General features: G+C 33.6%; 4 protein-coding genes across 8 annotated transcripts; all 4 read right to left on the reverse strand.

Annotated features, from left to right (window-relative positions):
• Positions 1-224: 224 nt before the first annotated feature.
• On the reverse strand, positions 225-3,623 carry LOC146943959 (uncharacterized). Of its 4 annotated transcripts, none has more exons than XM_085742299.1 (6): positions 3,397-3,623; positions 2,294-2,311; positions 1,933-2,010; positions 1,761-1,840; positions 1,538-1,676; positions 225-1,330 (listed from the first exon to the last, which is right to left on the reverse strand). In XM_085742299.1, the coding sequence occupies exons 3-6, from the start codon at positions 1,999-2,001 to the stop codon at positions 569-571; spliced, it is 1,050 nt and encodes a 349-aa protein (XP_085598425.1). In that variant the 5' UTR covers positions 2,002-2,010; positions 2,294-2,311; positions 3,397-3,623; the 3' UTR covers positions 225-568. The 4 variants fall into 4 exon arrangements, with proteins under 4 accessions (XP_085598425.1, XP_085598424.1, XP_085598426.1 ...); XM_085742298.1 differs by having other exon boundaries at positions 2,294-2,344; positions 3,525-3,618; XM_085742300.1 differs by having other exon boundaries at positions 2,294-2,344; positions 3,397-3,491.
• An 848-nt stretch (positions 3,624-4,471) lies between these two features.
• Positions 4,472-5,099, reverse strand: LOC146943960 (uncharacterized). The gene has a single exon (XM_085748780.1). The coding sequence runs from the start codon at positions 4,949-4,951 to the stop codon at positions 4,499-4,501; it is 453 nt and encodes a 150-aa protein (XP_085604906.1). The 5' UTR covers positions 4,952-5,099; the 3' UTR covers positions 4,472-4,498.
• A 940-nt stretch (positions 5,100-6,039) lies between these two features.
• LOC146943961 (myosin heavy chain-like protein) lies at positions 6,040-10,143 on the reverse strand. The gene is made up of 9 exons (XM_085742302.1): positions 9,946-10,143; positions 9,741-9,868; positions 9,319-9,366; positions 9,101-9,214; positions 8,175-8,243; positions 8,018-8,074; positions 7,788-7,928; positions 6,530-6,610; positions 6,040-6,415 (listed from the first exon to the last, which is right to left on the reverse strand). The coding sequence occupies exons 1-9, from the start codon at positions 10,091-10,093 to the stop codon at positions 6,359-6,361; spliced, it is 843 nt and encodes a 280-aa protein (XP_085598428.1). The 5' UTR covers positions 10,094-10,143; the 3' UTR covers positions 6,040-6,358.
• A 2,150-nt stretch (positions 10,144-12,293) lies between these two features.
• Positions 12,294-27,008, reverse strand: LOC146943962 (uncharacterized). 2 transcript variants are annotated; one of them, XR_015025790.1, is made up of 22 exons: positions 26,154-27,008; positions 24,331-24,445; positions 23,202-23,302; positions 22,987-23,078; positions 22,326-22,461; positions 22,166-22,234; positions 21,252-21,353; positions 20,649-20,747; positions 19,828-19,938; positions 19,295-19,501; positions 18,759-18,866; positions 17,158-17,253; positions 17,011-17,067; positions 16,569-16,715; positions 16,412-16,471; positions 16,219-16,323; positions 14,974-15,135; positions 14,745-14,818; positions 13,854-13,969; positions 13,372-13,463; positions 13,129-13,249; positions 12,294-13,024 (listed from the first exon to the last, which is right to left on the reverse strand). XR_015025790.1 is itself a non-coding variant. In XM_085742303.1 (22 exons), the coding sequence occupies exons 1-22, from the start codon at positions 26,808-26,810 to the stop codon at positions 12,872-12,874; spliced, it is 2,988 nt and encodes a 995-aa protein (XP_085598429.1). In that variant the 5' UTR covers positions 26,811-27,008; the 3' UTR covers positions 12,294-12,871. The 2 variants fall into 2 exon arrangements, 1 of the variants encoding a protein (XP_085598429.1); XM_085742303.1 differs by having other exon boundaries at positions 13,854-13,977.
• Between the last annotated feature and the right edge of the window lie 274 nt (positions 27,009-27,282).

Below are 27,282 nucleotides of genomic sequence, written 5' to 3' on the forward strand. Positions count from 1 at the left end.
CATTAAATAAATCATGTATTCAATTTTTTAGAAGTCAAATGTTGTTTTCATTCAAAATGTTTATTTTTGACCCAAAGCAAATGGTTTCGTGAATGCACGCCATACTTTATTTGAAAGAAAAAAAGAGTTTTGTTTATCTAAATACCGTGAGATTTTTAGTGAAACCACACCACATTAACAAATAAATCAGCACCTATAGGATAGGATACATATTCACCAATAGATGGAAGCACAACTAAGAAATATGTATAAATGTGTAACCAACTAGTGCACCAATTAGTAATGCAAGATTGAAGTTGTGGATCCCCAATAGTTGTAACAACGTCCACGATAACAAAATCAAAAAATATATCAGATGTGCATATATACTCTTAATTCAACAACCCAAAAAAGGGGCTGTAAATAAAAGAAGCAAACTCTAAAACTTATGGAATATGCTTCTTGAGGCACCAATTTGAACATTCCAAAGGCCTCCAAATCCTATGAAGACTACATCTGTATATCTTCAAAAGCAAGCCAACTAATTTTTCTGTTAGGATCAAAATCCAACAGAATAATCGTAAACAGCTCATTTTTTATAATTTAGTACCCTGGTAGATCTTCTAACAGAAGTGAAACATTTTACTTCAGCTTTCCCATCCTTTATAAGCATCATGTGACTTTTCTTGGCAATGCTTCTTGTTAGCACCCTACTACACAAGTTACCGGTATCATCTACATTCTTCTTCTTGATACATTTCTTATCCTTGTGGTCACTTGATAATTGGTCAAACTCCAATTTCTTTACGTAAAGTGGAGACCTAACACTGCCTGGCTCATGGGTAGGATCAAATTCAAATACACTCATCAAAGATTGACTATTTTCAGCTGCAGCAACACTTGAGACTCCATTTTCACCATTAGAAATCACGGCAACCTGCGGTTGAGACAAATCAAGACTCGCAATGTTGTCATTACCTTCCGGTTCCATATCTTCCTGTTGAGACAACTTAAGACCCGCAATGTTGTCATTACCTTCAGGTTCCATATCTTCCTGCAAAGTTTCATCAGCTGCTTTTTTGTGGGATGAAGCATTTGAGTTGTCAACATTTGAGAATCCATTTTCACCATTATAAATCACGCCAACTTGAGGTTGAGACAACCTTAGACTCGCAATATTGTTGTTACCTTCAGCTTCCTGTGAGGTCTCATCAGCTGTTTTTTTGTGGGAAGAAGTATTTGAGTCGTCAAAACCAGTAACTTTATCCACGTGTTCACATTCATTTCCTGAACTATGAGCTGAATAATTTTTCCAATTGTGTGGAAATCCAACTGAGAAACGGCGACATAACTGTTGAATGTATTAAAACACACAACGTTTTACATACAACTCAATTTTAATCAAAAATCAATTCATTTAAAATCCATTTTTGCCACATGACTCTCAGCATAACCAAACACACTAATTATATTCAAAATCAACTCTGTTAGAAGCTAGTACAATCAAACGAGCCCAGGGATGGGTCAAGAGAAATGAGAAAGAAAAAGGGTAACCCACCTCAGAAGAAAAACCATTTTGAGATGTATGTGAGGCGTTAATCAAACCGTGGAACATTACAGTGATGCCATCTTGAGTCTCTACAACATTGGGTTCATGTCTCTCTACAATCAGTGAAGAAAAAAACATTCTTTCTCTCCTGCATGCATCAATAGTCACAATAAGTAATTACCCAAACAAATAACCAATTAGAAACCTACAAAGTGAAAATGAAAAAAATTACTCCATTGAAGCAATGCCAGCAAGAGCTAAACCCTTGCATTGGTTTGGAGGTTTCACAAGCCACCATTCATGTAAGAAAATCTGCAAAAATAAGCAAGTAGGTTCATGAATATGTAACTGTGAATAATTTCGTGAAGAAAAAGAAACAAGAGAGAAGAGTGAATGGGAAATACGTGTTTAGATTTGAAGATTGAGTTGGAGAGGGGTGTGGTGGTGGAACGTATTGGGGTTTTGGAAGCCATTCTGATTTTCTTGTCGATGTTCGCGTCAATGTCCGAGTCAGTTCAGCAAAAAAGTACAAGAGTAAGAAACTTAGAGAAATGGCAACAAATGAGATAATGGTTTTTCCAATAGACATGATATGATGAGAATTGAAAAAGTTCTATTATCGAAAATTGAAGAAAGTCTGTGAGGACTTTCAACAAACATGATAAGCGCATAAAAAAGAAGGGGAATCAGAATCAGGAGATTGTGTATAATGAATGAATCAATTGAAATAAAAGACATGGATTGAGAGCAAGAATTGAGAATTACCGTTTCGGAAGCTTTGATCTTCAAACCGTATGAAAGAATGGAAGAGAAGTCCTAATTTGAGTGAGTGAGCGCTACAGTAAAGACGAAAATAACAAAAGCGGGAAACATACAATTTTTTTCTTTCTTTCTTTCTTTTCTTTGGATAACCATAAGGGGTGGGAAAATGTTAAGCCGTCCGATAGGGGGCCTATGACCTAGCCTATTTAAAGTTTAGCTTGGTCTAACTCGTTTAATAAAAACGTCATTTTTTATAAAGTCTATTTAATTAAATAAGTCAGGTTAAGGCTTACAAAAATGTATATTAAGACTGTCAAGCCAACCTATTAAGGCTTTGATTACTTAAAGTCACAGAGAATTGATTTATCACTGAATTAAGCATCACAGGATGAAAGAGAACCAGTCAACAAAAGGCTTTGATTACTTAAAGTCAGAGAGGGAAAATGAATTGCCATTTTTTTGTGCGCTTGGTAGCTCAATGGGCCCATTAGGCTCATAAATCAAACATAAAAAACTATGAATCATGCATTTAGAAAAATAGGCACACCACAGTTCAATTCTAGTGATGCAAGCCAAAATCAAAACAAGACAGGCTTCACACCTAAGAGAGACGCACAGTTCGATTCATGCATAAACACTATTACTAATTAGACTTAAAAATCCTCCAAAATCAAAACAAGACAAGCAATACTACAAAATGCAATTCCAAACTGCTGTGATTATATCGGTAATTAGCAATACAATAGAAACTAGCATGTCATGTTGTCATGTTTTGGGCTATATTGAAAGAAATGAAGCTAACTTGAGTTACTAGACCAACAGTTTGAGAAACTCACTAGCACTTTCATCAGAAGCATCAATAGATATTTACTTGAATGAAATAAGTATCATCATTTGGAGTGAAATTGTTGATAATAATGATCTACATTCCAACACAAGGTTGATAACTCAAACAAAATTACTGATGAAGTTTGGCTTTCGCATTTCACAACGTGATGAACACGATTACGATGATTAAGAAAAGAAGCAAGACAGTGATATAAATATTCCACACTAAGTCACTAACTAACTATCCATATGTTAAGAATTGAAACTATGAGCATTACCTTACTGTTGCCATTAAGGTTGAAGACTGTAACTGCTGCAGTATCTCAATTTCTCATTGGGGATTAGGGGGTGCAAACATAAGTAATTACTTAACATATTAGATTTTAAACCATCAAGAAGCAAGTACCTTGGATGCAGCGAGCGACATAAGTAATTACTTAACACTGAATCTCTCCAACTTCTCCTTATGCGGTGTCTCAGTCGCTCCCACTGACAAACATCTCATAGATTTCTCTCTCTAAATTGCCCTTTATCTATCATTTAACTTCTCAACAAACTTAAGGGTAAAATTTTCCTTTTCTATATTTTTTTTACAGTTTTTTAATTCTTTAATTGTATAATAGGTCCGCTTGACCGTCTTAATATACTTTTTTTAAGTCTTAACCTGACTTATTTAATTAAATAGACTTTATAAAAAGTTTGAGTTTGTTGTTTTTGTTAAACGAGTTAAACCAAACTAAACTTTAAATAAGCTAAGTCGTAGTCCCCTATCGGACGACTTAACATTTTCCCACCCCTAATGGTTATCCAAAGAAACTCATTTTTGTTATTTTCGTCTTTACTATAGCACTCACTCAAATTAGGAACTCTCTTCTATTCATGGAATGATGAATATGTATATATGTATGATTAATGGTTATCCAAAGAAAAGAAGAAAAAAAAAAATCGTATGTTTCTCGCTTTTGTTATTTTCGTCTTTACTGTAGCACTTACTCAAATTATGAACTCTCTTCTATTCATGGAATGATGAATATGTATATATGTATGACACTTGAAATCCTAGAATGATATATTTGTGTTTATACCTATTTATGTGGACGTTATCTTAGCCTTAATGGTCATTTGGTTGACCGCCTCGCCGTTGAAAAATGGTATAGACGTGCAGGACCATGACCTTTGAAAAATGGTATAGAACAATCATCAACTATATTTTATTTAACTTCGATTTATTTTTTAATTTTTTATGAAACTTAACTTCGAATTATTCATACTTCATAGACACCTTTGTCATATATATGAATAAAAAATAATTAATACCAAAATAAAAATCAATCTTATACAGGAAGTGGGAAATTGAAAATTCATAATACAAGTTTATTATCAATCAAGATAACTAAATGGATTCCATATCATAAGTGACAACAACAAAATATTAGGTAATAAAATAGGTATAAGAGGGTTAACATTTGTGCCAAGGGGTTTCCTTGCAAGCCTTTTCCTAACATAACTCTTCCTTTGTTCAACTCCCCACCGTGCTTCCTCCACTCCTTCAGCAAGAATCAATGGTGGAGGTTGCTGGAATGGACACTTGGACCTCCAAGAAGTTTTAGGAATACCCATTGTGAAGACCCTTTTGAGCAAGAATGATAATTCCCATTTTTTGAGAAGAGATGGATTGGAGCAGAGGATTGGTGGGTAGTCCCATTTGAGGTAGCAGGGGATTTGTGTGGCTATGAAGAATTGAGAGTGGAGGGTTGGTGTGGTTGTGGGGTTTGTAAGGATGTGTGTTAGGGCTTGGAGTTTCTGCTCCCATGTTGTATCTTCCATGCTCATCAGACAAAAGCTAGAGAAATGAGGCTAAGATTCGCATAATAGATAAAACGAGGCTAAGATTTACACAAAGATTCGAAGAGTATAACGTATTTACATCTATGACCTTTTCTTGTTCACAAGGAGTTTATGAAATTAGAAATTGGTGTTTAAACTCAACCCTTGTAAAAATCTATATATGCTAGAATCGGTCATTGTGAGCTTAGCTCAGTTGGTATGGACCTTGCATAAAATATGCAAGTCTGGGGTTCAAACCCTGACCACCAATACAAAAAAAAACTAGAATCGACCTTATTTTGTTTTAAAATTTGAAAATTTTTGTGAAAATCTATATATACTTGAATCCATCAAAATTTTCTTCCACCTTCTTTCGTAACATACTTTGTTTTAAAAATCAATATTAAGTTATTAACTTTATTTTTTGTAGCTACTTTTGCCTAGTTTAATATCAAATAATTCTAAATCTTAGTGCATTTCGAAATTAATATACGAACTGTCATAGTTTTCTTGTGTGCAAGCAGCGAAATGTAGGTGCTGGAAATTGTTTTTGTGGCAGCTTGTGACGTTGGTTGAGGGTTTTTTATGTATGTTGGATGAGGGTTTTGGTATTACTTTTATTTTCCTTTGTATGTCGATACTTTACGACTCCTTGTCTAGCATTCCTTGTGCTGGTTAGGATTCATTTTGATTTTAATAAATTTCATTTTGGCTTCTTACCAACTGTCATTTTTTAGGAATATATGAACTATCATTGTTTTCTTAAAATCTATCTTTTTTTAATGATTAAAATCTAATTTTCAACGAACCTCTTTTAGATTGCATTTGACTTGCCAATTACCAAGTACTTAGTAATATTTAAGCTCAAAATTGAATTTAATTATCAAGAATTTATCAGTTACACTTTTTTGGTTGACGAAAATATCAATTAAACTCAAAATTACAGATTTTAATCAAGTACTTGGGATTGAATATGCGAACAAAATTCATTTTTTGGTTGACATGAATGCAGTCTTCAAACTCTTCTTTGTTGTACCCCCTATCATACCATTTTCTTTCTTTCCATCTCTTTAGTTTTGGTTTTATAACACAGGTTGGTGCTAACTGCCAAGGCCTAGTAGCATGCTATTTAGGACCTTTCAAGTTGAGATATACACAGACATAAGTTTTAATCCATGACAATATGATTGATATTAACATTCTTCAAAATGATAACACTAAGAACTATTCTCAGTTACTGCTACCATACAAGATGGAAACTACATTTCTCCACCATCATTGAGAAGTGAGAAAACAATCACATGTTCTTCAAGCAGCGTCGGAAGAGAGTTGCAGATGTCAGACACTATATAACAGTATGAAGACAATTTCCTGTCGGGAAAAAAAAAATCTTGTCTGCCCAGTAATTATGATTTATGATGAAAGCAACATCCAGGCACTCATAAATGGAAAGGTCATTAAAGCAGATACCTGAAAACATCCGTTTATGATCAAAGAACAATACAACCAAATAATAAAGAACAGTTGAATCCTACAAATCTAAAACATTTAGATTTGGTACATAAACTGAAGCTCTAAGCTTACCAGGAAGAAAACTAATTCATCATTTGCAAGAGATGCAGTCAATTCATTTCTCTTCATCAGATCTTTTACAGAACCTTGAAGCTACACATACATTTAGGAGTTAAAAAAATTTTGCTGCATAGATGTCGGACTTCTTAAAGATGAAGGCCTAACACTGATAATACATTAAAACTAAGAATCCTCAATGTATCCCCAAAAAATCTTTTAAGTTATGTTAAAGTATATTAATAAACTACACATCTGCAAAAATTAGAAATTCAGAATGTATGATTCCGGAATAGTGATGTGAGAAACCATGTGATATTGTGAATCTTCAAATAAAATATCAAATTTCCACCTAAAGAGTTTCATCATATTCTAATGGAATTGGATCCTCTCAATCTCTCTCAACAATAAAAATCAACTTTCAGATCAATCCAACGGACTAAATGATTAAAAGTTTAAATTATTAAAATAAAACCTAATGCACAAAACACAATCCAATAAATTAACAGTCTACTCCCTCTGTCTTCTCTCTTTCTCTCTCTCGCAAGATGTTTCTCTTCTATTTTCACCGTCGCACAACTTTCCGCTGGGTATTGAGCGCGGGAATTATAGGTTTTGGCTGCGGATAATTTCCAATGAGATTAAAATATGTGCAATTTTTCATTTTATAAATTCTCTTCTACAATATTCATACCCTTGCACACCTCTACCAGGAAAGGAATCGGCACCGACTAACAATTGGGCTCAAGATGATTAAGCATTAACCATTTATGTTGTCATCTACATATTGCAACTTCCACATGTGAGACAGATTAAACATAGTCATAAAATTAATTTTCACTATAAAATTGGTTTTTAATGTGCGGGTAAAATATGCAATTTAATTTATTTTTTTACTAGCGAGTTCCCTCTTGATTCTGATGTAGTCTCCGCTGCATTGTTTAATTATGCTGTCGGAGCAAGATTTGGTTTGGCGGAGCTTCGCAATAGCCGATAGAGAATTTTTTTTTTGGGTGGAAAAGATATAGAGGATTTTATGCGAGTGTGAGTTGATTTTGGGTGCTCCGTATTTTGGTTTTTGGTACTCTAATTTAGACCTGTAATCTTTTAACCTTTAGATTTATCTAATAGTTGGATTCTACTGAGGGAGATTGATAGAAAATACGGATTGAGGGGATCCAAATCCTATTTTAATACATGTATAGACGATCGTTTTCTTTCACATATTTTTATCAAATATTAAACAAAAACAAATATATTCTCATGCACAGACCTGATGGTGATACTTTTTGGTCATTGAACAGCATCTCTTGAAGTAGTCCAAAGCCTTTGAGATGAATGACCCTACTATAGGCCTTTCACCAAATACAAACGATTCCACTGCCCGAAGATCATGATAGACGTTGTTGATAAACTACGGAGCAAGCAAATATATGAAAAGGGGCATGAGAAATCATGATTCATGACATATATAAATGTTCTTACACTGAACAATTAAGTTACCTTCAAGAATGTGCATCTTCTTAAGCTCACTTGCCATTGAGCCTTTAGAGCCCTCATCTTTGCACAATAAGAAAATAAATGACATGCTCAAAAACACAAATTTAAACTTGTTAACTTTTACAAAAAAATTATACAATAGAGAATAAGCTTTAGATACTTTGGCAATGTGAAGAGCCTGCTCAAGATGCTGAACTTGAATCCACTGTTCAGTCACAATGCCACTCATCTGAATGGAAAAGAAAAATAATATTAACTAATGCAAGGATCTATGAACTATCTCAACCATATCTCCAATTAATGAGTAGAAAAAAAATGTTAACTTGCATATAAAGTAATCAAATTCATCTTGGACACTTATATCAGCTGAAATCTTTGTGGGCTACAATTATACACTAGATCAAAACGGATTATATATACTTCTAAACAGACATTCTTGCTATATAGATAAATGTTCTTCAATTTGATACGCCATGCCCACCAGTGCCGATTAGTTGTTGGTTAGCTAAGAAAGGTCAAGTTACAAATTTCTCTTTACACGAGTACATCATAATTAATTTATACACTACTAATTTTCCTTATCTTACACTCTTTAAGCTCAATGACTCCTACTCAAACAACAAAGTGCTAACAATATGTGACATAAATCCCCCGCTGAAAAAGTGAAACAATATGTAAATTTGTAAACCAAATTAGTCTTGGAGCCTAAACAAGAATATTTTAGAATGATCATGTATTTCGGAGAAATTGTTTTGGACTAGAATACTTGCAATTGCTCTCTCAATCTAAAAACACTTTGCACCGATCCTCATTGTACAGTTATTGTGTCATGCACGAAATTCAATGACTATATTAAATAGAGAGCTTAGTAGTAGCTATTAAAGAGACAGTAAAATATATATTTCATTGCTTCGGGTACAAACTGTTTAAAAATCATTTATTTCTGTAACATGCATAAGGATTTTTAATTCCCGTCATTATATTTATATACCAATACCATACATAGTATTAGTAACCATTATGACCAAAATGTGCAGAACACAATATCAGTTTATATATGAAGAAAATGATAGCATCGACACAAACCTTTTCAACTCTTGAAGTAACCTCTTCCAGACTCTTTTCATTATCGTCCGCTTTAGATTTTAAGATATGGAGATCAAAGTTGTTCTTTCTCAAGGCAGCCCAAAGAAGTTGTACCTATGTATTTCCACACCTATTCCTCAAATCAGTTGAAAATCCAGAACATAAATCATTCACTATTTTATACAAACAACCAAGAAGTTTAACAGGAATTAAAATACCTCTTCCTCCAGAGCTTTAATGTGTGTCTCAGCACGCAATGAATCAACCTACAAGAAAGATCAATACATTATTTTCAAATATAAACAATTTGAGTCACATCAACCTCCGCAAGCATAATAACACATTTTCATTTTCACTGTGTTTGATTTTACCGGGATAAAATTTGATTTTGAATGACCTGATTCTAGCTAAAAGTGAGGTGAGTTGAATGTAGAGTGTTTTATGTTTGAATACATTTATGTAAAAGTGGATTGAACAATACATTCTTGGCTAAAAGTTAATTATAGCGGCAAAAACTTCAAACTTTAGCTTCAATTAGAATCAATTTTGGTGTTCAGAATCAATTATGTGACTGAATAATAAACTTAAAAAAATTTATTGAGAAGAGTAAAATTAGGTCAGGAAGTAGAGATAAACAGACCTTGATTGAAGAGAGAGTAGAGTGCAGATGAAGAATTTTCGCAGACATGTGATCCATCCGTTTTTCACACTCTTCTAGATACAAATCCCTTTCGGTTAGCTTTTGATTCGTTTCTTCAAGAACCGACTCTGCATTCAAATAATTTGTTTAAGCGAAATGCAACATAAAATTCGAAGGAGTGTAAAGTGTTTGATTGAATGAATACCTAAGTGAGCGATTTTGAGGTTGATTTGGTTGATCTGAGAGTTGAAGTGATCTATTGATTCAGCTGAAACTGGAAGCGAAGTTTGAACAAGAAAGAGAGCTAATAAGAATAAGGTAATGGTAATGGTAATGGAATTGGAAGGAACCATTGCGAATGTGATGCTTCTCTTCTGCTGCCTCTGCTTTGCACTCTGCTGTTACAAAACCAAGTACACGTTTAACTTTTTCGTTATGAGTATTTCCAAATGTCTCCAATTCTCTCAATTTTTTATTTTAGGGTTGGTTGGTTGAATTGATGATAAATAAATGATTAAATATTTGAAAACGTCCTACAAAGTCAATAACTAATTTAATTAATTTAGTGATTTTCTCGTTTCATTTTAGCTCTTAAATCATAAATAATCACTTTAACCTTTAAGTGATCAAAGTGTCTATGAACCAAAGAAAACTTAAAAGATTAAAGTGAAACTTAATAAACTGTAAGGGAAAGATTGATTGTTACCTAAATTTATTTAGTCAAAAAATATTGTTACCTAAATTTACACATTCACCTAATCAAATTATGCGATTCAATTTTGTTAAGCTAATATTTTAAAAGGTCTCCGCATATATTTATATATTTATAAAATGAGATATAATTGAAAATATGTTTAAAAAGTTTTACAAAAATACATATATATTACTCATTTTCAGAAAGAAGAGAGAAATTTAGAAGAAACATGTTTTTATTAAAACACTAGGATTTTATTTGATTCTAGTTGTGAAAAAGATGTTACAAATCTTCTCCTTTTATAGTCAAGGAGGTACACTAAAGACAAACATAGAACTATTCACTCACATGTCACTAAAAACGCATTATAGCTATGGAAGACGGGAATACTTCCATGACATAGCTTGTGTGACATTGGTGTCATTGGGGAAATCCTGGCCATTGATGTGTGTGGATGCGTGTGGGGATATGTGTGTGATGTGTGTGTGTGTGTGGTGGAGATGCAAGCTATGGCACCAATGGCACACAAGCTATGGCACCAAAGTGGAGTCCATGGAAGACATTCTTTCGACACTTTTGACTAAAATATCACATTCTTTCTGAAAATGAGATATACTCCTCGGTTAATCCCCTTGTAATTTCTTTTATGACTTAAGCCCTCTTTTATTCAAATAAATAAATAAATAAATACATTTATTCTTTTTAGTTTTTTTAAGTTCACTCTTTTAAAGATAATTCCTTGAGAAACACGTTTGGGAAAACTCTTTCAGCCAAAAATAATATCTAATAAAAAATAAAATTAAAAAATCAAAGAAATAAAGATTATAAATACATTTTATTTTAAGGAAAATATTACAAATACATATTATGCCTCAAAAAATAAATACATATTATCGGTTAAATTTTTTTCCCAGCCTCAAAAAATATATACATTTTTGACAAACAAAAAATATATCCATATTATCGGTTAAATTTTTTTCCCAGATAAATTGCTAATAAACATTTTAAAATCTAAATGCAAAACATGTCGGTATTTGAAAACTCGTTCTTAAACGTAAAACTTTAAAAATGCAATATTCTAAATGACACTTTTGTTTATCTTCTATGACATTAACAGACACTTGATTTCTTTGAAAAATACCAACAAGTGTTCTTAGGACACTTAATAAAAAAAATTAAAGTAAAAAAAAAACTTACAATTTGTGTATTTAACACATTGAAATATAAAAAAAATAACTTTTTTTACATAAAAATTATCAATTGTTTCCATTTTTCTTAATCCTTAACAATGCCAATTTCCTTTCTAATATATTTTTTAACCCAATATTCCCATGACACCAATTGCGGTTCCACCTAAAATTCCTTGCAAATAGCTGATCACCCACAATTGCATTGGTGCTGCCACCACCACAGTAGCCCCGAACTCATAACAATTACACGTGTTCTCCTTCGTCTGATAACCCTCTCGATCAGTTTATAGCAACAAATGAGTTTCAACTCCAAGCAAAGCCAATGTTTACGTTGTTAGGATGTCTTTGGCTTTGGCTATGGAGTCTGTCATAAGCACGGCAAGTTTAAGTCTTACAAAGACAAGAAAATACCAACAATGGCTACCAGACAGTCAAATAAGTAGAAGTATTCGAGTTCGATCTATGGCCGGAGTAATTTAATGCTAGACTTACCTTATCTTCCGATCGGAAAGGTAAAGGAAAAAACACAATTCAAAAAAACATACTATGTCCCATTTACTCTTGTAAAAAAACATAACAAATCCTAATTTCTCTCCTTTTCTTTTGTATAAATCAATATATCAACCGCATACGATCGAAAAGACTAATCTATCTTTTTTGTCAAATAAATTCATAGGAAACAAAATTTTCTCTGAATTTTATTATTGTTCTTTTACAGAGTACTATTGTTTAACAATAAATAATTCTTTCAAAATAAATTTAATCAAGTTTAAAAACATTAAAAAACAACATTACATAGTATTATTTTTATACAACATGATATTGAGCGACCTAATATCTCTTGCTGTCCAATCCACCTCCACATAGGTGACCGGAAAATATCTAGCACCTGGGTTGCAACAGGTATTGATTTTCATTAACACATGCGGCAATAGACTTTCCAGGAGTTCAGTCCAGGCAACTAAATGATTATTTCCTCCATGAAGAATGTAACAGCAATTTGTCCATGAAGAAACCGAAGAACCAAAGGTGCACTTTTATTCGTCCAGAGAACCTATATGTCATGAGCCATGCATAGCCGAGATTTTGTGATTCTCACTACACAAGATTCTTCATAACTGCTCAACTACAGTTACAAATTTTGCTTCAGACTTTCCAAAATAAAAACTAATTTTCTACTCAACACTTTCATCAATATAAACAGATGATTATTAATTCTTTAGCTTCGTGTAATGGATCATTAGAGATCAGAAAGGGCATTGGCAAGGATCAATTTTCCATGTTCTCTCTGCGTACTCTCGAATGGTCCTGTCACTACTAAATCTACCAGACCCAGCAGCACTGAGAATACTCATCTTGGTCCACTTCTCTGGTTCAACAAATGCTTTATCGGCAGCAGCCTATTTTGTCATTAAAAAATGTTAAATTCTGATATAATTAAAAAGAGCAACAATATGGATGATTTGGAGAGTCCTCAAAAGAATAAGAACGAAGTAGATAGTACCTGTGCCTCAAGGTAACTCCCAAAATCCGAACCAAGAAGATAGAAATCACTATCAACTTCCACCGTATCACATAAGGATTGAAAGTAGTCTTTATCCCCGAAATATCCATCTCGAACCATCCTTATATCAGATTAACACTTAATTTTAGTCCTTCAACGACTAAATAGTGATAATAAAAATCATCTGCAGTTGTTGATAATCCGGTTATTCTTTCTTTAAAGATGAAAAGTATGTTTTCATACCTTAACACACGGGCAAACTGTAGAGGAACTTTCGCTGTACCTCCTTTCTCACGCAGTTCTGCTACTTCTTGCACTTTAGCACCAAAAAGAAACTGAAACAAGGGCAGATATTTCGAACTGAAGTTGTTACGACAATACTGTTAACATGAATACAAGTTTCCAAGAAAGATCACAGCAAGCCTCGATTATGATGAGGATATTACAATTATTCGTAATGCTAAAGCTTCAAATTAAATTTCCTCTCTGAAGCAGCTTTAGATATTAAATAGGAAATTATGAAGCCAACACTGAGTTCAGTCCAGGCAACTAAATGACTATACCCCTTCTACAAAAGCACATCTCTCGAGCAGATTTACATAGAGCAAGTCTTCTAGATAAAAGTAGCGTAAGATATATGCCCAAGTAACTTAATTCCAATGTTTGAGAACTTTTCGCACATATAGTGTAAAGTAACACACAAAACATCGTAAGTTATCACTCACCAAATTATCCGGTCCTATTTCCTCAATTATTTCAACGGTAGATCCATCCGCTGTTGCTAAAAGTAAGCATCCGTTCATCAAAAATTTCATGCTTCCAGTTCCAGATGCTTCATGTCCTGCAGTGCTATAGAATAACTATTGCTGTCAATCTGCATAACACTACTGAAAACTAAATTTTGAAAAAAGTCTTGCATCTATAAAGCACTGAGCAAGAATAAGGCTGTCAAGCCCACAGCCCACCGTGTCATTTATGTGAATACATACAACATTACAAAAAGTCTAAGAAAGCTGAATTGAACTCGTGAAAACATCTATCTTAATACAAAAATTAATATTTAAAATCGGAGGACAGTTAAGTGGTAAACTCCACTCAAAGTGATAAAAATTTACTTATGTTTAGATATGTGTCAAATTGATCAAACGTGCAGCAGAAATTCATGGCAACACAGAAGCTTCAAATTCCTGCTTCACAATTTTCACGGTTCGAGTGCTTTGGGACACGATATTGCAACATGATGTGGTTTCAAACTCACATCCAAACAAACGCTTATTACAAAAATTAATATTTAAAACATCTATCTTAAAATCTAACACAATTTAATTATGCGAGTCTAACCGAGTTACACAAACAGGTTTGCAAGTGAGTTAACTTGATTTTTAACAGAGCAATAAACTCATACAATTCTGAATTCACTTAAAAGTTTGACAACTATGGTACTATATCATTCTCCGCATCTCTGATATTAGAAACTTTCTGCCCTTTTTTGATCATTACGAACATAACAAATATCAAGCATTATACGAACAAAGGCAAAAGACTAATATACTAGTCAGCAACATTGATGAGCACTAAAATGGGCAGTATAAGAGATAAGCATTGAAATAACAAACCTTAAATGCTGAGAGAGGTCAGCCCCTGGTATCACCAATTCGGCAACAGAGACATTATAGTCAGGGATAAAAACCTATAAAATAGCACAAGTCTCAATAAAACGAGGTATGCCAAAACAAACATAATAAATACACTGAACAGGTCCGTCGTGTCTGAGAAAGGTAAACAAATAGAAAGAACAGTAATGTTTTGAAGGAAAAAATTCAAAGAACAAAACTTGCAACTTACCAATTTCAGAAGATCTCCAATATCAGCATCATTATTTATTTTTTCTGCTGCAGCATGACAAAGTTTGATAATCTTCTTTGCAATTTCATAGCCAGGAGCCGCTTTCCCACCAATTATGCAAACTCGAGGTACAACTTTCCTCCTATCATTCTTGTCCATATTCTAAATGAAAAGAAAAGGTAAACACAAAAGATTAGTTGATGCACCAGTATAACTTGAGATGATCAGTATGAATGCAGGTGGAACTACAGCTGCGGCCTGCGGGGGATACTAGATGAGGACAAAGGCACAGAAAATTATGCACATTTGACAGACTTGAAAAAATGCTTGCTCAAGCGGACACAAAAAAAAGTGTGTAACGTGTAAAAGAAAATTTTATATTCTAATGGAAAGACAAATATCTTATATTCTAATCGAGAGAGAGAGAGAGAGAGAGAGAGAGAGAGAGAGAGAGAGAGAGTGAGAGTGTGAGAGAGTGAGAGAGAGTGTGAGAGAGTGAGAGAGAGAGAGGTCTCCTCCAAGAGCCTCCCCTTCCACAACAGAGTCACTGTTCTATTAGTAAATGTTGACAATACTCAATGTCTCCACTCTATCCTTGTATCCACCTATTTATACAATCATTCCCCTAACTAACTCACTCCTCTTACTATTATAATTCACTTTTATTTTATACTAGCGTCTTTCCGCCTTTTTTATTTTTTTATTGTTTACGTTGTATATAAATTTATCAGATTTTATCATATAATAATTACTTTAATTTTAATGTATGTGTTTTTAAATTTAAATTTGAAAAGAAAAATATAGATTGTTAAGGGCAGATTTGTAGTAGAAAAATGATAAAAAAAAAATAAAAATAAAGTAAAAAACTAACAGATAGTTTGTTTTCAATTTTCCTATAATTTTGGTGTATATATTTAAATTTAAATTTGAAAAAGAATTTAGTTTCTAACGGTAATTTTGTCCAAGAAAAGGTCCAACCAAAAAGTGGTAAACTGGTAGTTTGAAGCTGTATTTATATAATAGTATACTCCCTCCGGTCACATTTATAAGCAAAAAGTAACTTTTTAGATTCATTGAATAATTATTGCATCTGGACACATTTATAGACCATGTACACTAATCATTCAATGAACCTAAAAAGTTACTTTTTGCTTATATATGTGACCGGAGGGAGTAGATGCTAACAACATGAACTAGCATTTATAAATGACCAAGCGCTTTTGGCACCAAGGAACAAGCATCTACCTTGAGACAGTCATATCTGTGGATAATTCCGAAGATATTAAGCAACTGTCTTTTGTATTCATGTATACGCTTCACCTGAACATCAAACATTGCATCCAAACTGACCTGCAATAAGAAAGATACAGGTAAAATTAACTTCTATGATTGTAATGATGGAGGAAATAAAATTTTGGTAAAACTATTTCACATAAACCTTCACGCCACTCATTGTTTCGATGTACTCAGCAAGCCTCATTTTATTAAGCCTTTTAACCTACAACACCGAAAGGACAGAAAGATGTATCAAGGAAGATCATATCTAGTTCTCCTGATCCAAAGAAAAATCATTGAAAAAAACCAAGAAACATTACCATTTTCCATTCTTGTCGGAAATCAGTATTGTCAACATGATCTCTCAATCCTGTCAGAAGGTCAGCATTGCGGATCCAAGCTTCGGTGCCTAGCCATTTTGATAAAAGAACACATAAACTGGGATTGCTCACCACAATCCAGCGACGCTGAAAAGTATCAATTCACTCTATTATTAGTTGGGGCACAAGCAACCACACATTTTTTTAATGTTCAAAAGAACAGTGTTGAGGTTTTCAATTGAGTCTAACAAAAAAAAAAAAAAAAAAAATATATATATATATATATATATATATATCAGAAATACGCAAAGATAATTGTACAATAAACATTGTTAACTTATATGGTCTACAACCACTAATTTGATCCATGTACACACACACACATACATGGAGGTCAAACAACAGTTACATATATACCATAATAGTAACAGAAATTTCCTACCTGTGTTACACCATTTGTCGTGTATTGAAATTTTTCGGGCCATAGCTCATAGAAGTCCTGCAGAGTTAAAGCATGAATTTATTATTTTATGATTTCACAATTGGCCCTGGTGAAGACTATGAAATGATTTAGCACAAAAATTGATACCTTAAATGTTTTTGTTTTCAGTGTATTTGCGTGTAATTTTGAAACGCCGTTGACAGTATGAGAGCAAACAATTGACAAGTTGGCCATTCTTATGCTCTGCAAATCCCATCCATAAAAATACAATATATTAAACAGATACTTCCACCAATAAGATATTCAAGAAAGCATGCATTACAATGAAAAATATCTTCAAATTTGCGAATTTTTTCACAATATACTTGAATTACTATGCCGTAATGCATAAGAATTCAAAAGCATGCATCTTTTATTCAGCTAAAATTTATCTAATGCAATAACTTACAGGGGAAAAAGACTGTTCTAAACTATATGATTGTGAAAAAGACTGATTCACATATGCATTATAGTCTTATAGATGCCACTCATTTATAGGCAATCCTCGCCAGCGAGCCATATGCTCAGTCGAGGGTTTGAGCTTAATGCCTAACTCGTTATTGAATTTAGTCCTAAATTTATGTTATGTGTCCTACATCAACAAAACCCAGGATGAACGGAAAGGGAGGTAACAATCAACTCCAAGTAATACTTGAGAGTTAGTGGCTTAGTCACTGATGTAAATAACCTAAAAGGAAGAATATAAAGGAAAACCAAGAGTCAGAGTGACATGAGAATAAGGACCGAAAGGATCTCGTTAACATGAGGTCGAAAACAGTTATAAGAATTGGTGAGTGCATTCAGTGTGAAGGTATTTAAGTATTTATAGTGTATAGTTTAATGGATGAAGTCAGTGGGGTATTTCCAGTATCTAAGTTGACTAGTTCATTTGATCACGGCAAAAAGTTTACTTAAAGGGAAAGGTCTGAAATAATTCAAGTGAAGGAAGGTACCAAGTTCTCCGAGTAAGATACTAAAATGATGCAATCTATAAAGCACCGACGCTGGCACATTTATTACATTCAATAACTTCCATTTTCTCAAATAATTATCTGTGTCTGTGTTTTGGTTTTGATAACAGTATTGTGTCTAGAGTTTGTGTTTGTGTCAGTACTTCATAGGATGCAACAAAACTAGATAGAGTAAAAACCTTTGCAGGGTGAAAAGGTGAGAGGGGTATAATGACTGGTAGGTACAATTCTAGTAGTTGCACAAAACAGAAAGTTCAGAAAATTTACTATACCACATTTCTTTAGAAGCTGCTAAATAGGAGATGCAATCCAAATATGGGATTTATTCAAATTATATTGCTCAACATTTACAAGTTGTTTGCAAAAGTACCAAACAGGACAACGCTTCAAATGCAACTGCCGTGGATTGCTAAACCTGTTGAACTATCCGTTGATCCATGGAAGTACATGGTAAACAGGCATCTGTTATGATGTAAATATTGTCTAATTCCAAATAGTTCAGGGCATATTTTTTCCATGTGATATTAGAGCCTCAATTCAATAAATATCTCAAGAATACCTGATACTATATATTATCCCATGGTCATTTTACATAATTCAAAACATTTAGTAAGCATAAATACCTGACACTAGATATTATCACATGGTCATGTTACATAATTCAAAACATTCATAGTAAGCATAATTTCAACCGCATGCAAAAGACAATACAGCCTACAAAAACATGTTCTCAAATACCTTCACAGCACCTTCTTCAACAATAGACATCCGGGACAGTCGGTTGTAATCTAAACCAATCCTTTTCTTCAACTCCTCCATAAAATTAGAATTTATTTCATATAAAATCTGAAAAAGGGAATTTGAAGTACCAAGTAAATAGTTGCATCATAATAAAAAAAATCAGCAAAAAACAATACAGATTCATCAATATTTTCACCATGGATCACTTAAGTTAACATGGAAAACTACCCAAAAAAAAAACAAGTAAACTATGCAGACAAATGATTTGATGCTTTGGTCAAACATAAAAGGTGAAGAAAGGACAGCACAATAGCACATTTCTGTTTTCTTCTGTTCAATTTATTGCAGTGAAACACACACACACACACATATATAAGGTAAAATGCTACATTAACACTTTAGAAAAATGCTACATAAAATACAGAAAAGCATGTCTTTCAGGATGTACATGTAAATGGCAAGGGAGAAGGCTATAAACACTTATTAAACCAATGCTGCATAAAATACAGAAAGCATGTCTTTAGGGAATATACCTGTAAATGGCGAGGGAGAAGGGTGCCAAGAAGATCAACAGGGATTTTCTCTAACCCTTCAGCTACCACTGTGTGAGTTGTGAAAGAGAAAACCTTGCATACAATGTTCCATGCTTTGTTCCACTCCAAATGTTCTTCATCAATTAATATTCGCATAATCTCGGCAATTGAGAGAGATGGATGGGTATCATTTAGATGGAGAGCAACCTAATTCGAGGAAAGTGATAACTTAAGTTGCAACACAGAAGTGAAGACATAATTCTAACACTAGCAATCAAATAATACATACAATAATCAATTCATCCACTTTCATCAACATAATGAGTCAACAGATAAAAATCACTTTTAAAAAAAAAAAAATGGAACCTAATAGTATAACCTGGAACTTTTAATAGTCAATAGAAACCTAGTTTCTGCACCATACAACAGAGGAACAATAAAAAAATATACAGGTCCTGGAGGTTATATGGTCTAATCAATCACCATACCAACTGGAAATCAAATGTGTCAAAACAAAAAATTTGACAATGAACCTGTTCTGGCAATTCATCAAAATTACTATGTTCTTCTTTGAACCTTCGGATAATATCTTGCAAAGATGCTGAGACAAAGAAATACTGCTGTTTCAATCTCATCTCCTTTCCCTGGAGATAAATTAGAGTAAAATATGAGAAGAGGGATTGAATATCGTTCACTCATTAAAAGGGAGAGAAGCATTATACACCAAGAAGTTATCCTAACCATGAAAGATTCATGTGACTATATAAATTTCCTACCATAGGTGGTATTGTTTCTACAAACTGAAATGTCAACGGAGACAGTCAATAATGTCTGGGAGATGACTAAACAAACTAAAATAGAATGTGTGGAATCATAACATCGATAGCTTGAGAAACATAACATAGTAATGCATTAAAGAGGAACTGTTGAGAATAAAAGAAGCAAAGGAACACAACTGCCCTTTGTTAGTTTAACAATTAGCAATAAGTGCTGTCACCGAGCCTTCGCCTAAATATTTGGTAGATAATCAATTTCTATAGAGGCGTTTAAATAGATAAGGTCATTTATATACAACTTTACAAGACAAGGTCAAACGAAATCTGATTATTTGAAAAAAATTCTGCAAACTATATAGCAAGGCTTTGCACACTAATTACCTAATACAATGAAAAAACAAACGAAAAATAAAGTTATCTTAAATGAAAGCAGTGTGGAAGTCTCTGATTTTTGCAACCAAGGAAATCAGCTTTCATCGTAGAGGATCAAAGAAAAACTCCGAAGATAAACATTACCAGTTCTGAACAGATAAGAGTAACACTTATATTACTATTTGATTTTATAGAAAAAAGGAAACCTGATGAGATCGGTCGTCTGGGTACAAAACATTACTTATGGTCTCCGTCCTTTGTCTGTTGACAATAGAATTAATGTAGTCTCCAGTGTTATAGGCCTCCTACAAATAGTAATAGGAAAAAAAGCCTCAATAGTTCATCCTAAGACCATATAGAGCAAGAGATATGCCAAATTAAACTAAAAATAATGGACAATAGCAGGACAAGTTTTTATCTGATTCTAAGCTAAGTTCACTCTGACTGTAACCATACAGAGCTCTTGTCCTAAATTGAATAATTTATGGTAAAAGCCGTAAAATTACACTCAAGACATTTTGTACTTACTTACACCTATATTATGATGTCATTGTGTCAATAATATATGCCTGTTTGTTTGTGTTTTTTAAAGAGAAAGTGCGTTTTTAAATAAACATTTCAAAATATTTATTATAATATTTTTTTAAATCAAACCTAAAAAATTGTTGATTTGGTGCTTTTCTTAGAAGCTAAAGGAGCAGCTTCTGAAAAAATTACATAAAAACATAAAAACATTTTTTAATAGTTCAAACAAATGGGCCCCTAGTCTCAAATTTAGTTCACACATTTATTCTTAAGAGAAGAATTACCAAATCAAATTGATTACTAGGTTTAGCAGCCCATAGCCGAAGGTTGATGGTGTTTCTTGTTCCATAACCAGGTATTGGGTTGTCATAAGCCACAGCTTCAACCTGCAATTAGAGGAATGTGTTACGTATTACCTACACAGTGTCAAGTTGGGAAAAATGAAGGAAGAGGAGGGATTATTTTAAATCAATGTTGTTTGATCCGGTGGGGAGAGGAAGGGAATGGGGAGGAGTAAAATCCCTTACTCAATTTTGACTTCATTCTAATATTGAGCGGGTGTTTTTTTTAGGGAGGGAGGGGGTGGAGAAGATGGATTTAAAGCCATTTTAAATACATAGATTAAATAACCTTGCGTACAATCCAACATGAAAGGTTATAAGAGTATAAAAGTAAATTAATTTTAAAACCCTCCTCTCCATTTGAGAACCAAATACAGAAAGCATTATTTCCCCTCCGCTCCTCTACTCTGAACCAAACACTGCATTAGTGTTCACCTATCCAGGAGAAACAAGTTTATTTATCCAAATTATCAATGTTCCAAAGTATAAATCAGATGTAACACAGGTAGAAGTAAGCATAAAACTAAAACTGTTGTAGAAAATGTTCTTGTAAAAAAACATATCATTCAAACCAGATAGCAGTATACTTATTGTTAAATGTAGTCATAATACCATGGGGGAGTGTTGATTATAGTCACAGAGTCATCATAACTATAATACTTAAGACTGAAAATATGTTTATCATATCATATTATGTGCGGGAGAATGTACATTTATATGGGTAGGAGTCTCCTAGCTAATCCCTAATTAATAAGGAAGATTAATCGATACAATCAAATCAATACAATAAATAGTGAAGTTAAAACTAAATATTCACAACTTTTCAATATCTCAACAATAATCAACATTAATCTTACCGTCTCTCCAGGGATCCAAACTTTAAGTTTTTCTCCATTCATATCTACCTCTTCAACGGCCCCATAAAACTAATAATTTAAAATAACACGGATGCAGTCAGTTTGCGATTTTAAGGTGCCAAGTGAAACACAGGGCATAACAGAGTGAAGCCTAACAAACCTTCACTTCATATGTTACATGAATCCGCTCAATCTCCCAGGGGTTTCCATAGTTCAGCCAATAATCAGGTTGTTCGTGTTGAAAGCCATCCACTATGATCTGACGAAACAACCCATACTCGTAACGCAAACCATAACTGCAAAATGAAGTTTGATTCCATAAAACTCAACTGACTGCACCTGTTCTTAAGATAACAAACATATTGTTTCGAACACAGAACAAATATAATCATACTTCTGTTTGCATGCACAGCTCCAGAATCATTTTGTAAGTGATACTTACAATAAGTGTAATAAAAAACAATGAAAAATGATATAGAAATCCCAAACTCATGTAGTGTCAGAATAATGAAGCGCTAAGAATATGCACAATGATATAGAAATTATGCTATCTAGACACATTGTTATTGGATATGTATAAAAAACACTGTTGAGTTGAAACTTGAGACTTGGACGAGCTTTGAGGCATCATAGCAACTAAATGTGGCCAAGAACAAAGCGATAGATATTCAAGCTTATAAAGCTACCTTCACAGTTCATTATCGATATCTTTGTTTCAAACCAAAAAAAAAAAAATGAGAACTGGAAACAGTATGGTGAAATTATTAATTTTTCAAACATGTTAGACAAATTTTATCATAAAGCTCAACATAAAACCATACCCCCATGCAGGATAGTCCAAAGTTGCTAAAGAATCCATTTGGCATGCTGAAAAACGAGCAAGGCCACCATTCCCTAGGGACGCATCTCCTTCCTTGTCAAGGAATTAGCACACATGTACGTTAAGGATATAATAACCATCTCCATTGCTCTAAGATGATATTTCAACAACGGTAAACTGGAGAATATAAAAGATTAGATTAAACGTGAATAACACCTGCTCAGCCAAAACTTCAAACTCAAATCCAAGTTGGTTAAGGGCCTCAGCATATTGGTCTTGGATGCCAAGATTGATGACACTATTTGACAAAGAACGGCCTGATATCCAAAAAAACAGGTGTTTTAAGCATTGGCCACAAGAATAGCATAAGTTGTTTACTTTCACAATAGAAACTGTTGATTAACAGTTCACCAATGAAAGAAACAGTTCAGTGTCACTTTCATGGTTTGACTTTGCCATTACATGAATCTTAAAAGAAATTTTGCTCTGTTTAGATTGATGACACTATTTGACAAAGAACGGCCTGATATCCAAAAAACAGGTGTTTTAAGCATTGGCCACAAGAATAGCATATGTTTACTTTCACAATAGAAACTGTTGATTAACAGTTCACCAATGAAAGAAACAGTTCAGTGTCACTTTCATGGTTTGACTTTGCCATTACATGAATCTTAAAAGAAATTTTGCTCTGTTTAAGTTCCTTCCTCTTAGAAATCGTGGTTGGGCCTAACACAACCCCACAAAACCGGCTTGTGAGGTGAGGATTGCCCCCACTTATAAACACGCTGTCAGGCCATCTCCTACCCGATGTGGGACTCTTAACACTTCCTTCTCTTAGAATTTGGGCTGGATACTACCCACCACTTATATAAACACATTTTCAGGTGATATCTCATTCAATGTGGGACTATTAACACACACCCTCATGCCCAGGATTAGACATCTGGAGTGGCCCAATAGCGGTGACCTGGTAGCAGGTGGCCCAAGGGATCCTTGATAGGCTCTTAACCAATATTATAGGCGGGGACTACCCACAACTTTTTTTTTTAAACTCATCCGGCCCAAAGACCGACTAATCCGAGGGGTACAAGGTGGGACTTTTAACACTATTATTTAAATCACTAGGGTCCAAAACTGTACAGATATATTTAGCATATTTTTAATGAGTCTGTTGCCTACACTACAGATACTTGTATCATATCAAAACATAATATGTATAATTAAAAAAAAAACATTCAGTACAACATAATTGGGAGCCTTAGCACAACTGTTAGAGTTGCTACATTGTAAAAGATTAGAGATTATTATAACACGCCTGTCATGTTTAGGGCACCATTTTATGTACCCATGAGAAACTCAAGTGAGAGGAAGTACAGGCGCTTGGATTTTGTCTTCTTGAAGTAAATGTGAGTATCATGCCAGCGTTCAATCAACCGATCTCGCACACTATGTGCCAAAGCCTATAAATACAATTGCACAATCAATTTTCGGATGTTAACCAATTAAAAATATGACTAACAGCAGACCAAAACACTTTAATATGTTATTTGACACCCTTGATAACCTACAAGATTGCAATCTCAGGATACCAAACGTTACTTTGCCGCCTACTCGTCTACTGTACAGTCTCTTTACAACAACAACCAAGCCTTGTCCACTAAGTGGGGTCGGATTGCCAGGGAGGATTTTAATTTTCTTTAATGAAAGCAAAATTGAACTTAATGGGTCAACTTCTAGTAATTTTCCATTAAAATTGTCAGGGAGGATTTTAATGAATTTACAGACATCACAAACTTCCCTTCAATAAACTTGAAATCAATCAAACAAATCCGCCGATGTGCTGGATTTGTTATGACAGGCAGATTTATAAAAACAATTAAAAACTTTGTTTATACTAAAATTATTATTTAACTTCCTACTACGCTTTTATTTTATCTCTTTATTATATTGGCTTTGTCTGGCAAGATTTTTTGTTTATCTTATATCTACAAAAATAGACTTGTTTGGTAATAAAAAAGATTCACGAGCTCATAGTTTTATTTTAATAGCTTATAGCGTTTTTTTTAAAGCTACTTCAAATAGCTTTTTTCATTTTTTTCTCAATTTTACCCTTGATATCTTATTTAAAAAAATTAAATATTAATTAATTAAAAGTATTATTTTATGTCATTTCATATTCATCAACTTGTAACCAAAAAAATATTGATCAACTAATTCAACAGCTAATTTTAGCAAACACTACAAATTCAATTCGCTAGTTTCATAATGATTTTCTTAGCAACAATGATACAAGGCATATATATACCCAAATGCTTGAATAGAAGCTACGAAACTAGCTTACTTGTGCAGCAAGTGAGCTCTTAACTAACTTCTAACTAACCAACTACTTGCTATTTTATAGTATATGCCTAACAAAGACTGCACAACAAATTTATTGGAAAGAGAGGGTGTGTGCAAAAAAATATGAATTTATTGGTGGATTAAAATGAGGGTATAATAGGAAGAAAAAAAAACTCCATAAATCCACTTCCTTAATTTGTGTGTACCATTCTAATATGACACTTGAAAAAGAACGGAGAGAGTAATTAATTATATGAAAAATAAAGGTTTAGTAGACAAAATAGTGATTAATTTTAAGCCAATTTTTTCAAAAGCTCTCTCCATACAAACCTATTAAAAGCTGACTTATATGGACTTCTATGCAAGTGAAAAACCATAAACTTATTTTAATTCCCCATAAACTATAAAGCTAAAATGACATAAATAGAACAAATTTTTCTTTCTAAAATGACACTTAAAAGGAAATGCCGGACTATTGAGATATATCCAAGTTTGGCCATGCAACAACACTAATACTCTTACGGAGAGTGTCTCGCCTATTTGTGTCCAACAAGGCTCGAGGGATTAGTCACCGCAATTGCACACGGAAGATACCGAATTTTACCAATAAGTCTATGAGATGTATCCTTTATTAATTACTAACTAACATGATTTACTAAAGACATTTAATCCTAAAAAAACTAGAGATATGTTTAAATAATATTTAATTTTTTCAATTAAGATAACAGGAGTATAAGCTAGTAAAAAAGGTATAAGCTGATGACAAAAAATTACTACCAAAACATGTCTATTTTAGTATAAGCTATAAGCTGATAACATAAACTATACCTGATAAGCTTCGTAATCATCAAAACTAAACCGTGATCTCGCCACAGTATACTCAACATGATGAAGAATATCTTTCTGAAGACTGAACGGATCATTTTTCAAAAACCCATCCATTAAGCTAAACATTCTCTCAGCTTTCGCCTTACGTTCCCCAAACCCTTCCACCAATCCAGCTCTCCTAACCACAATCCCACGGTTCGCCGTTGACACGGAAACCTTCCCATCGCCGGCGCCGCCGCCATTTCCACCGATTGCCTCCGTTAAAGCTCGTTTGATCCTCTCCAAATTCTCATCATCCTCGATCTTGTTCCCATGGGAATCAGTAACGAAGAATTTTTTGGTGAAGTAATCGCCTTCGAATTCGACTGTGGCTTTGTCAATGGTGAGACCGAGGATTTTGAAAACTCTGGTGATGATTTGGAGAAGACCGATCTTGTTGCGAGCGCGGATGAGGAAGGCGGTGGAGTTGTCGGAGGAGGAATTTTCGACGGTGATGGTTGATGACGTGGAAGGAGATGATTCGTTGGTTGAAGCAGAAGCTCGTAAACGGTTGTTTGGTAGAGCGGTAGGGAAGTGGATGGAAAATGGTGGGAAGGAAGTGAGTGGATTTGGAAATGAGAGTGTGTTAGTGAGAAGAGGAAACGAAATGGTTTGCATTTTTGGAGTGGGGAATTAAAATTGAAAGGAAATGGGTTGCATTTGTGAAGAAAAAGAGTGAAGTCAAAAAGAGAAAGATTGAAGCGGGAAGCTTAACATTGCAACTGGACTCACTCTGAAAAGGGATTTACCTTTTCCGATAAATGAGATCATGCATTCACCTCACACGACGACCCTCGTCACGTGAACCTAGGGAGTGGCTTTCTTTCAATATTAAGGGACATTTTTACAAAAAGAAATAATTTTATATTAAGTGAAGTTTTCTTTTACATAAAATATTGATTACTACCTCCGTCCCAATTTAATTGACACAATTTTGTTTTTTACACATATTAAGAAAAATGTATAAATAAAGGGGAAAATGGAATATATTGTATTGGAAATAAAGGGGAAAGTGGAGTATTATTTAGTGTTATATTGTATTGGAAATGATGAAAGTTGTATTGAAAATTGAAATGGGTCAGTTATTTTG

This window comes from Medicago sativa, chromosome 2 (assembly GCF_051527215.1).
Source record: "Medicago sativa cultivar Bolivia chromosome 2, Bolivia_mono, whole genome shotgun sequence".
NCBI classification, from domain to species: domain Eukaryota; kingdom Viridiplantae; phylum Streptophyta; class Magnoliopsida; order Fabales; family Fabaceae; genus Medicago; species Medicago sativa.

Excerpts from the sequence above, each read along its gene's own strand:
- LOC146943961 (XM_085742302.1), bottom strand. The coding sequence starts at position 10,093 with ATGGTTCCTTCCAATTCCATTACCATTACCATTACCTTATTCTTATTA. Across the intron at positions 9,367-9,740 it reads CTACTCTCTCTTCAATCAAG|GTTGATTCATTGCGTGCTGA; the intron begins GTCTGTTTATCT and ends TCTTTCTTGTAG. Across the intron at positions 7,929-8,017 it reads GAAGATGCACATTCTTGAAG|TTTATCAACAACGTCTATCA; the intron begins GTAACTTAATTG and ends CTTGCTCCGTAG.
- LOC146943960 (XM_085748780.1), bottom strand. The coding sequence starts at position 4,951 with ATGAGCATGGAAGATACAACATGGGAGCAGAAACTCCAAGCCCTAACA.
- LOC146943962 (XM_085742303.1), bottom strand. The coding sequence starts at position 26,810 with ATGCAAACCATTTCGTTTCCTCTTCTCACTAACACACTCTCATTTCCA. Across the intron at positions 22,462-22,986 it reads TTGGACTATCCTGCATGGGG|TTATGGTTTGCGTTACGAGT; the intron begins GTATGGTTTTAT and ends TTCATTTTGCAG. Across the intron at positions 14,819-14,973 it reads TTGGAGATCTTCTGAAATTG|GTTTTTATCCCTGACTATAA; the intron begins GTAAGTTGCAAG and ends GCTATTTTATAG.
- LOC146943959 (XM_085742298.1), bottom strand. The coding sequence starts at position 3,545 with ATGTCGCTCGCTGCATCCAAG. Across the intron at positions 1,841-1,932 it reads CAATCTTCAAATCTAAACAC|ATTTTCTTACATGAATGGTG; the intron begins GTATTTCCCATT and ends TTATTTTTGCAG. Across the intron at positions 1,331-1,537 it reads AAAATGGTTTTTCTTCTGAG|TTATGTCGCCGTTTCTCAGT; the intron begins GTGGGTTACCCT and ends TACATTCAACAG.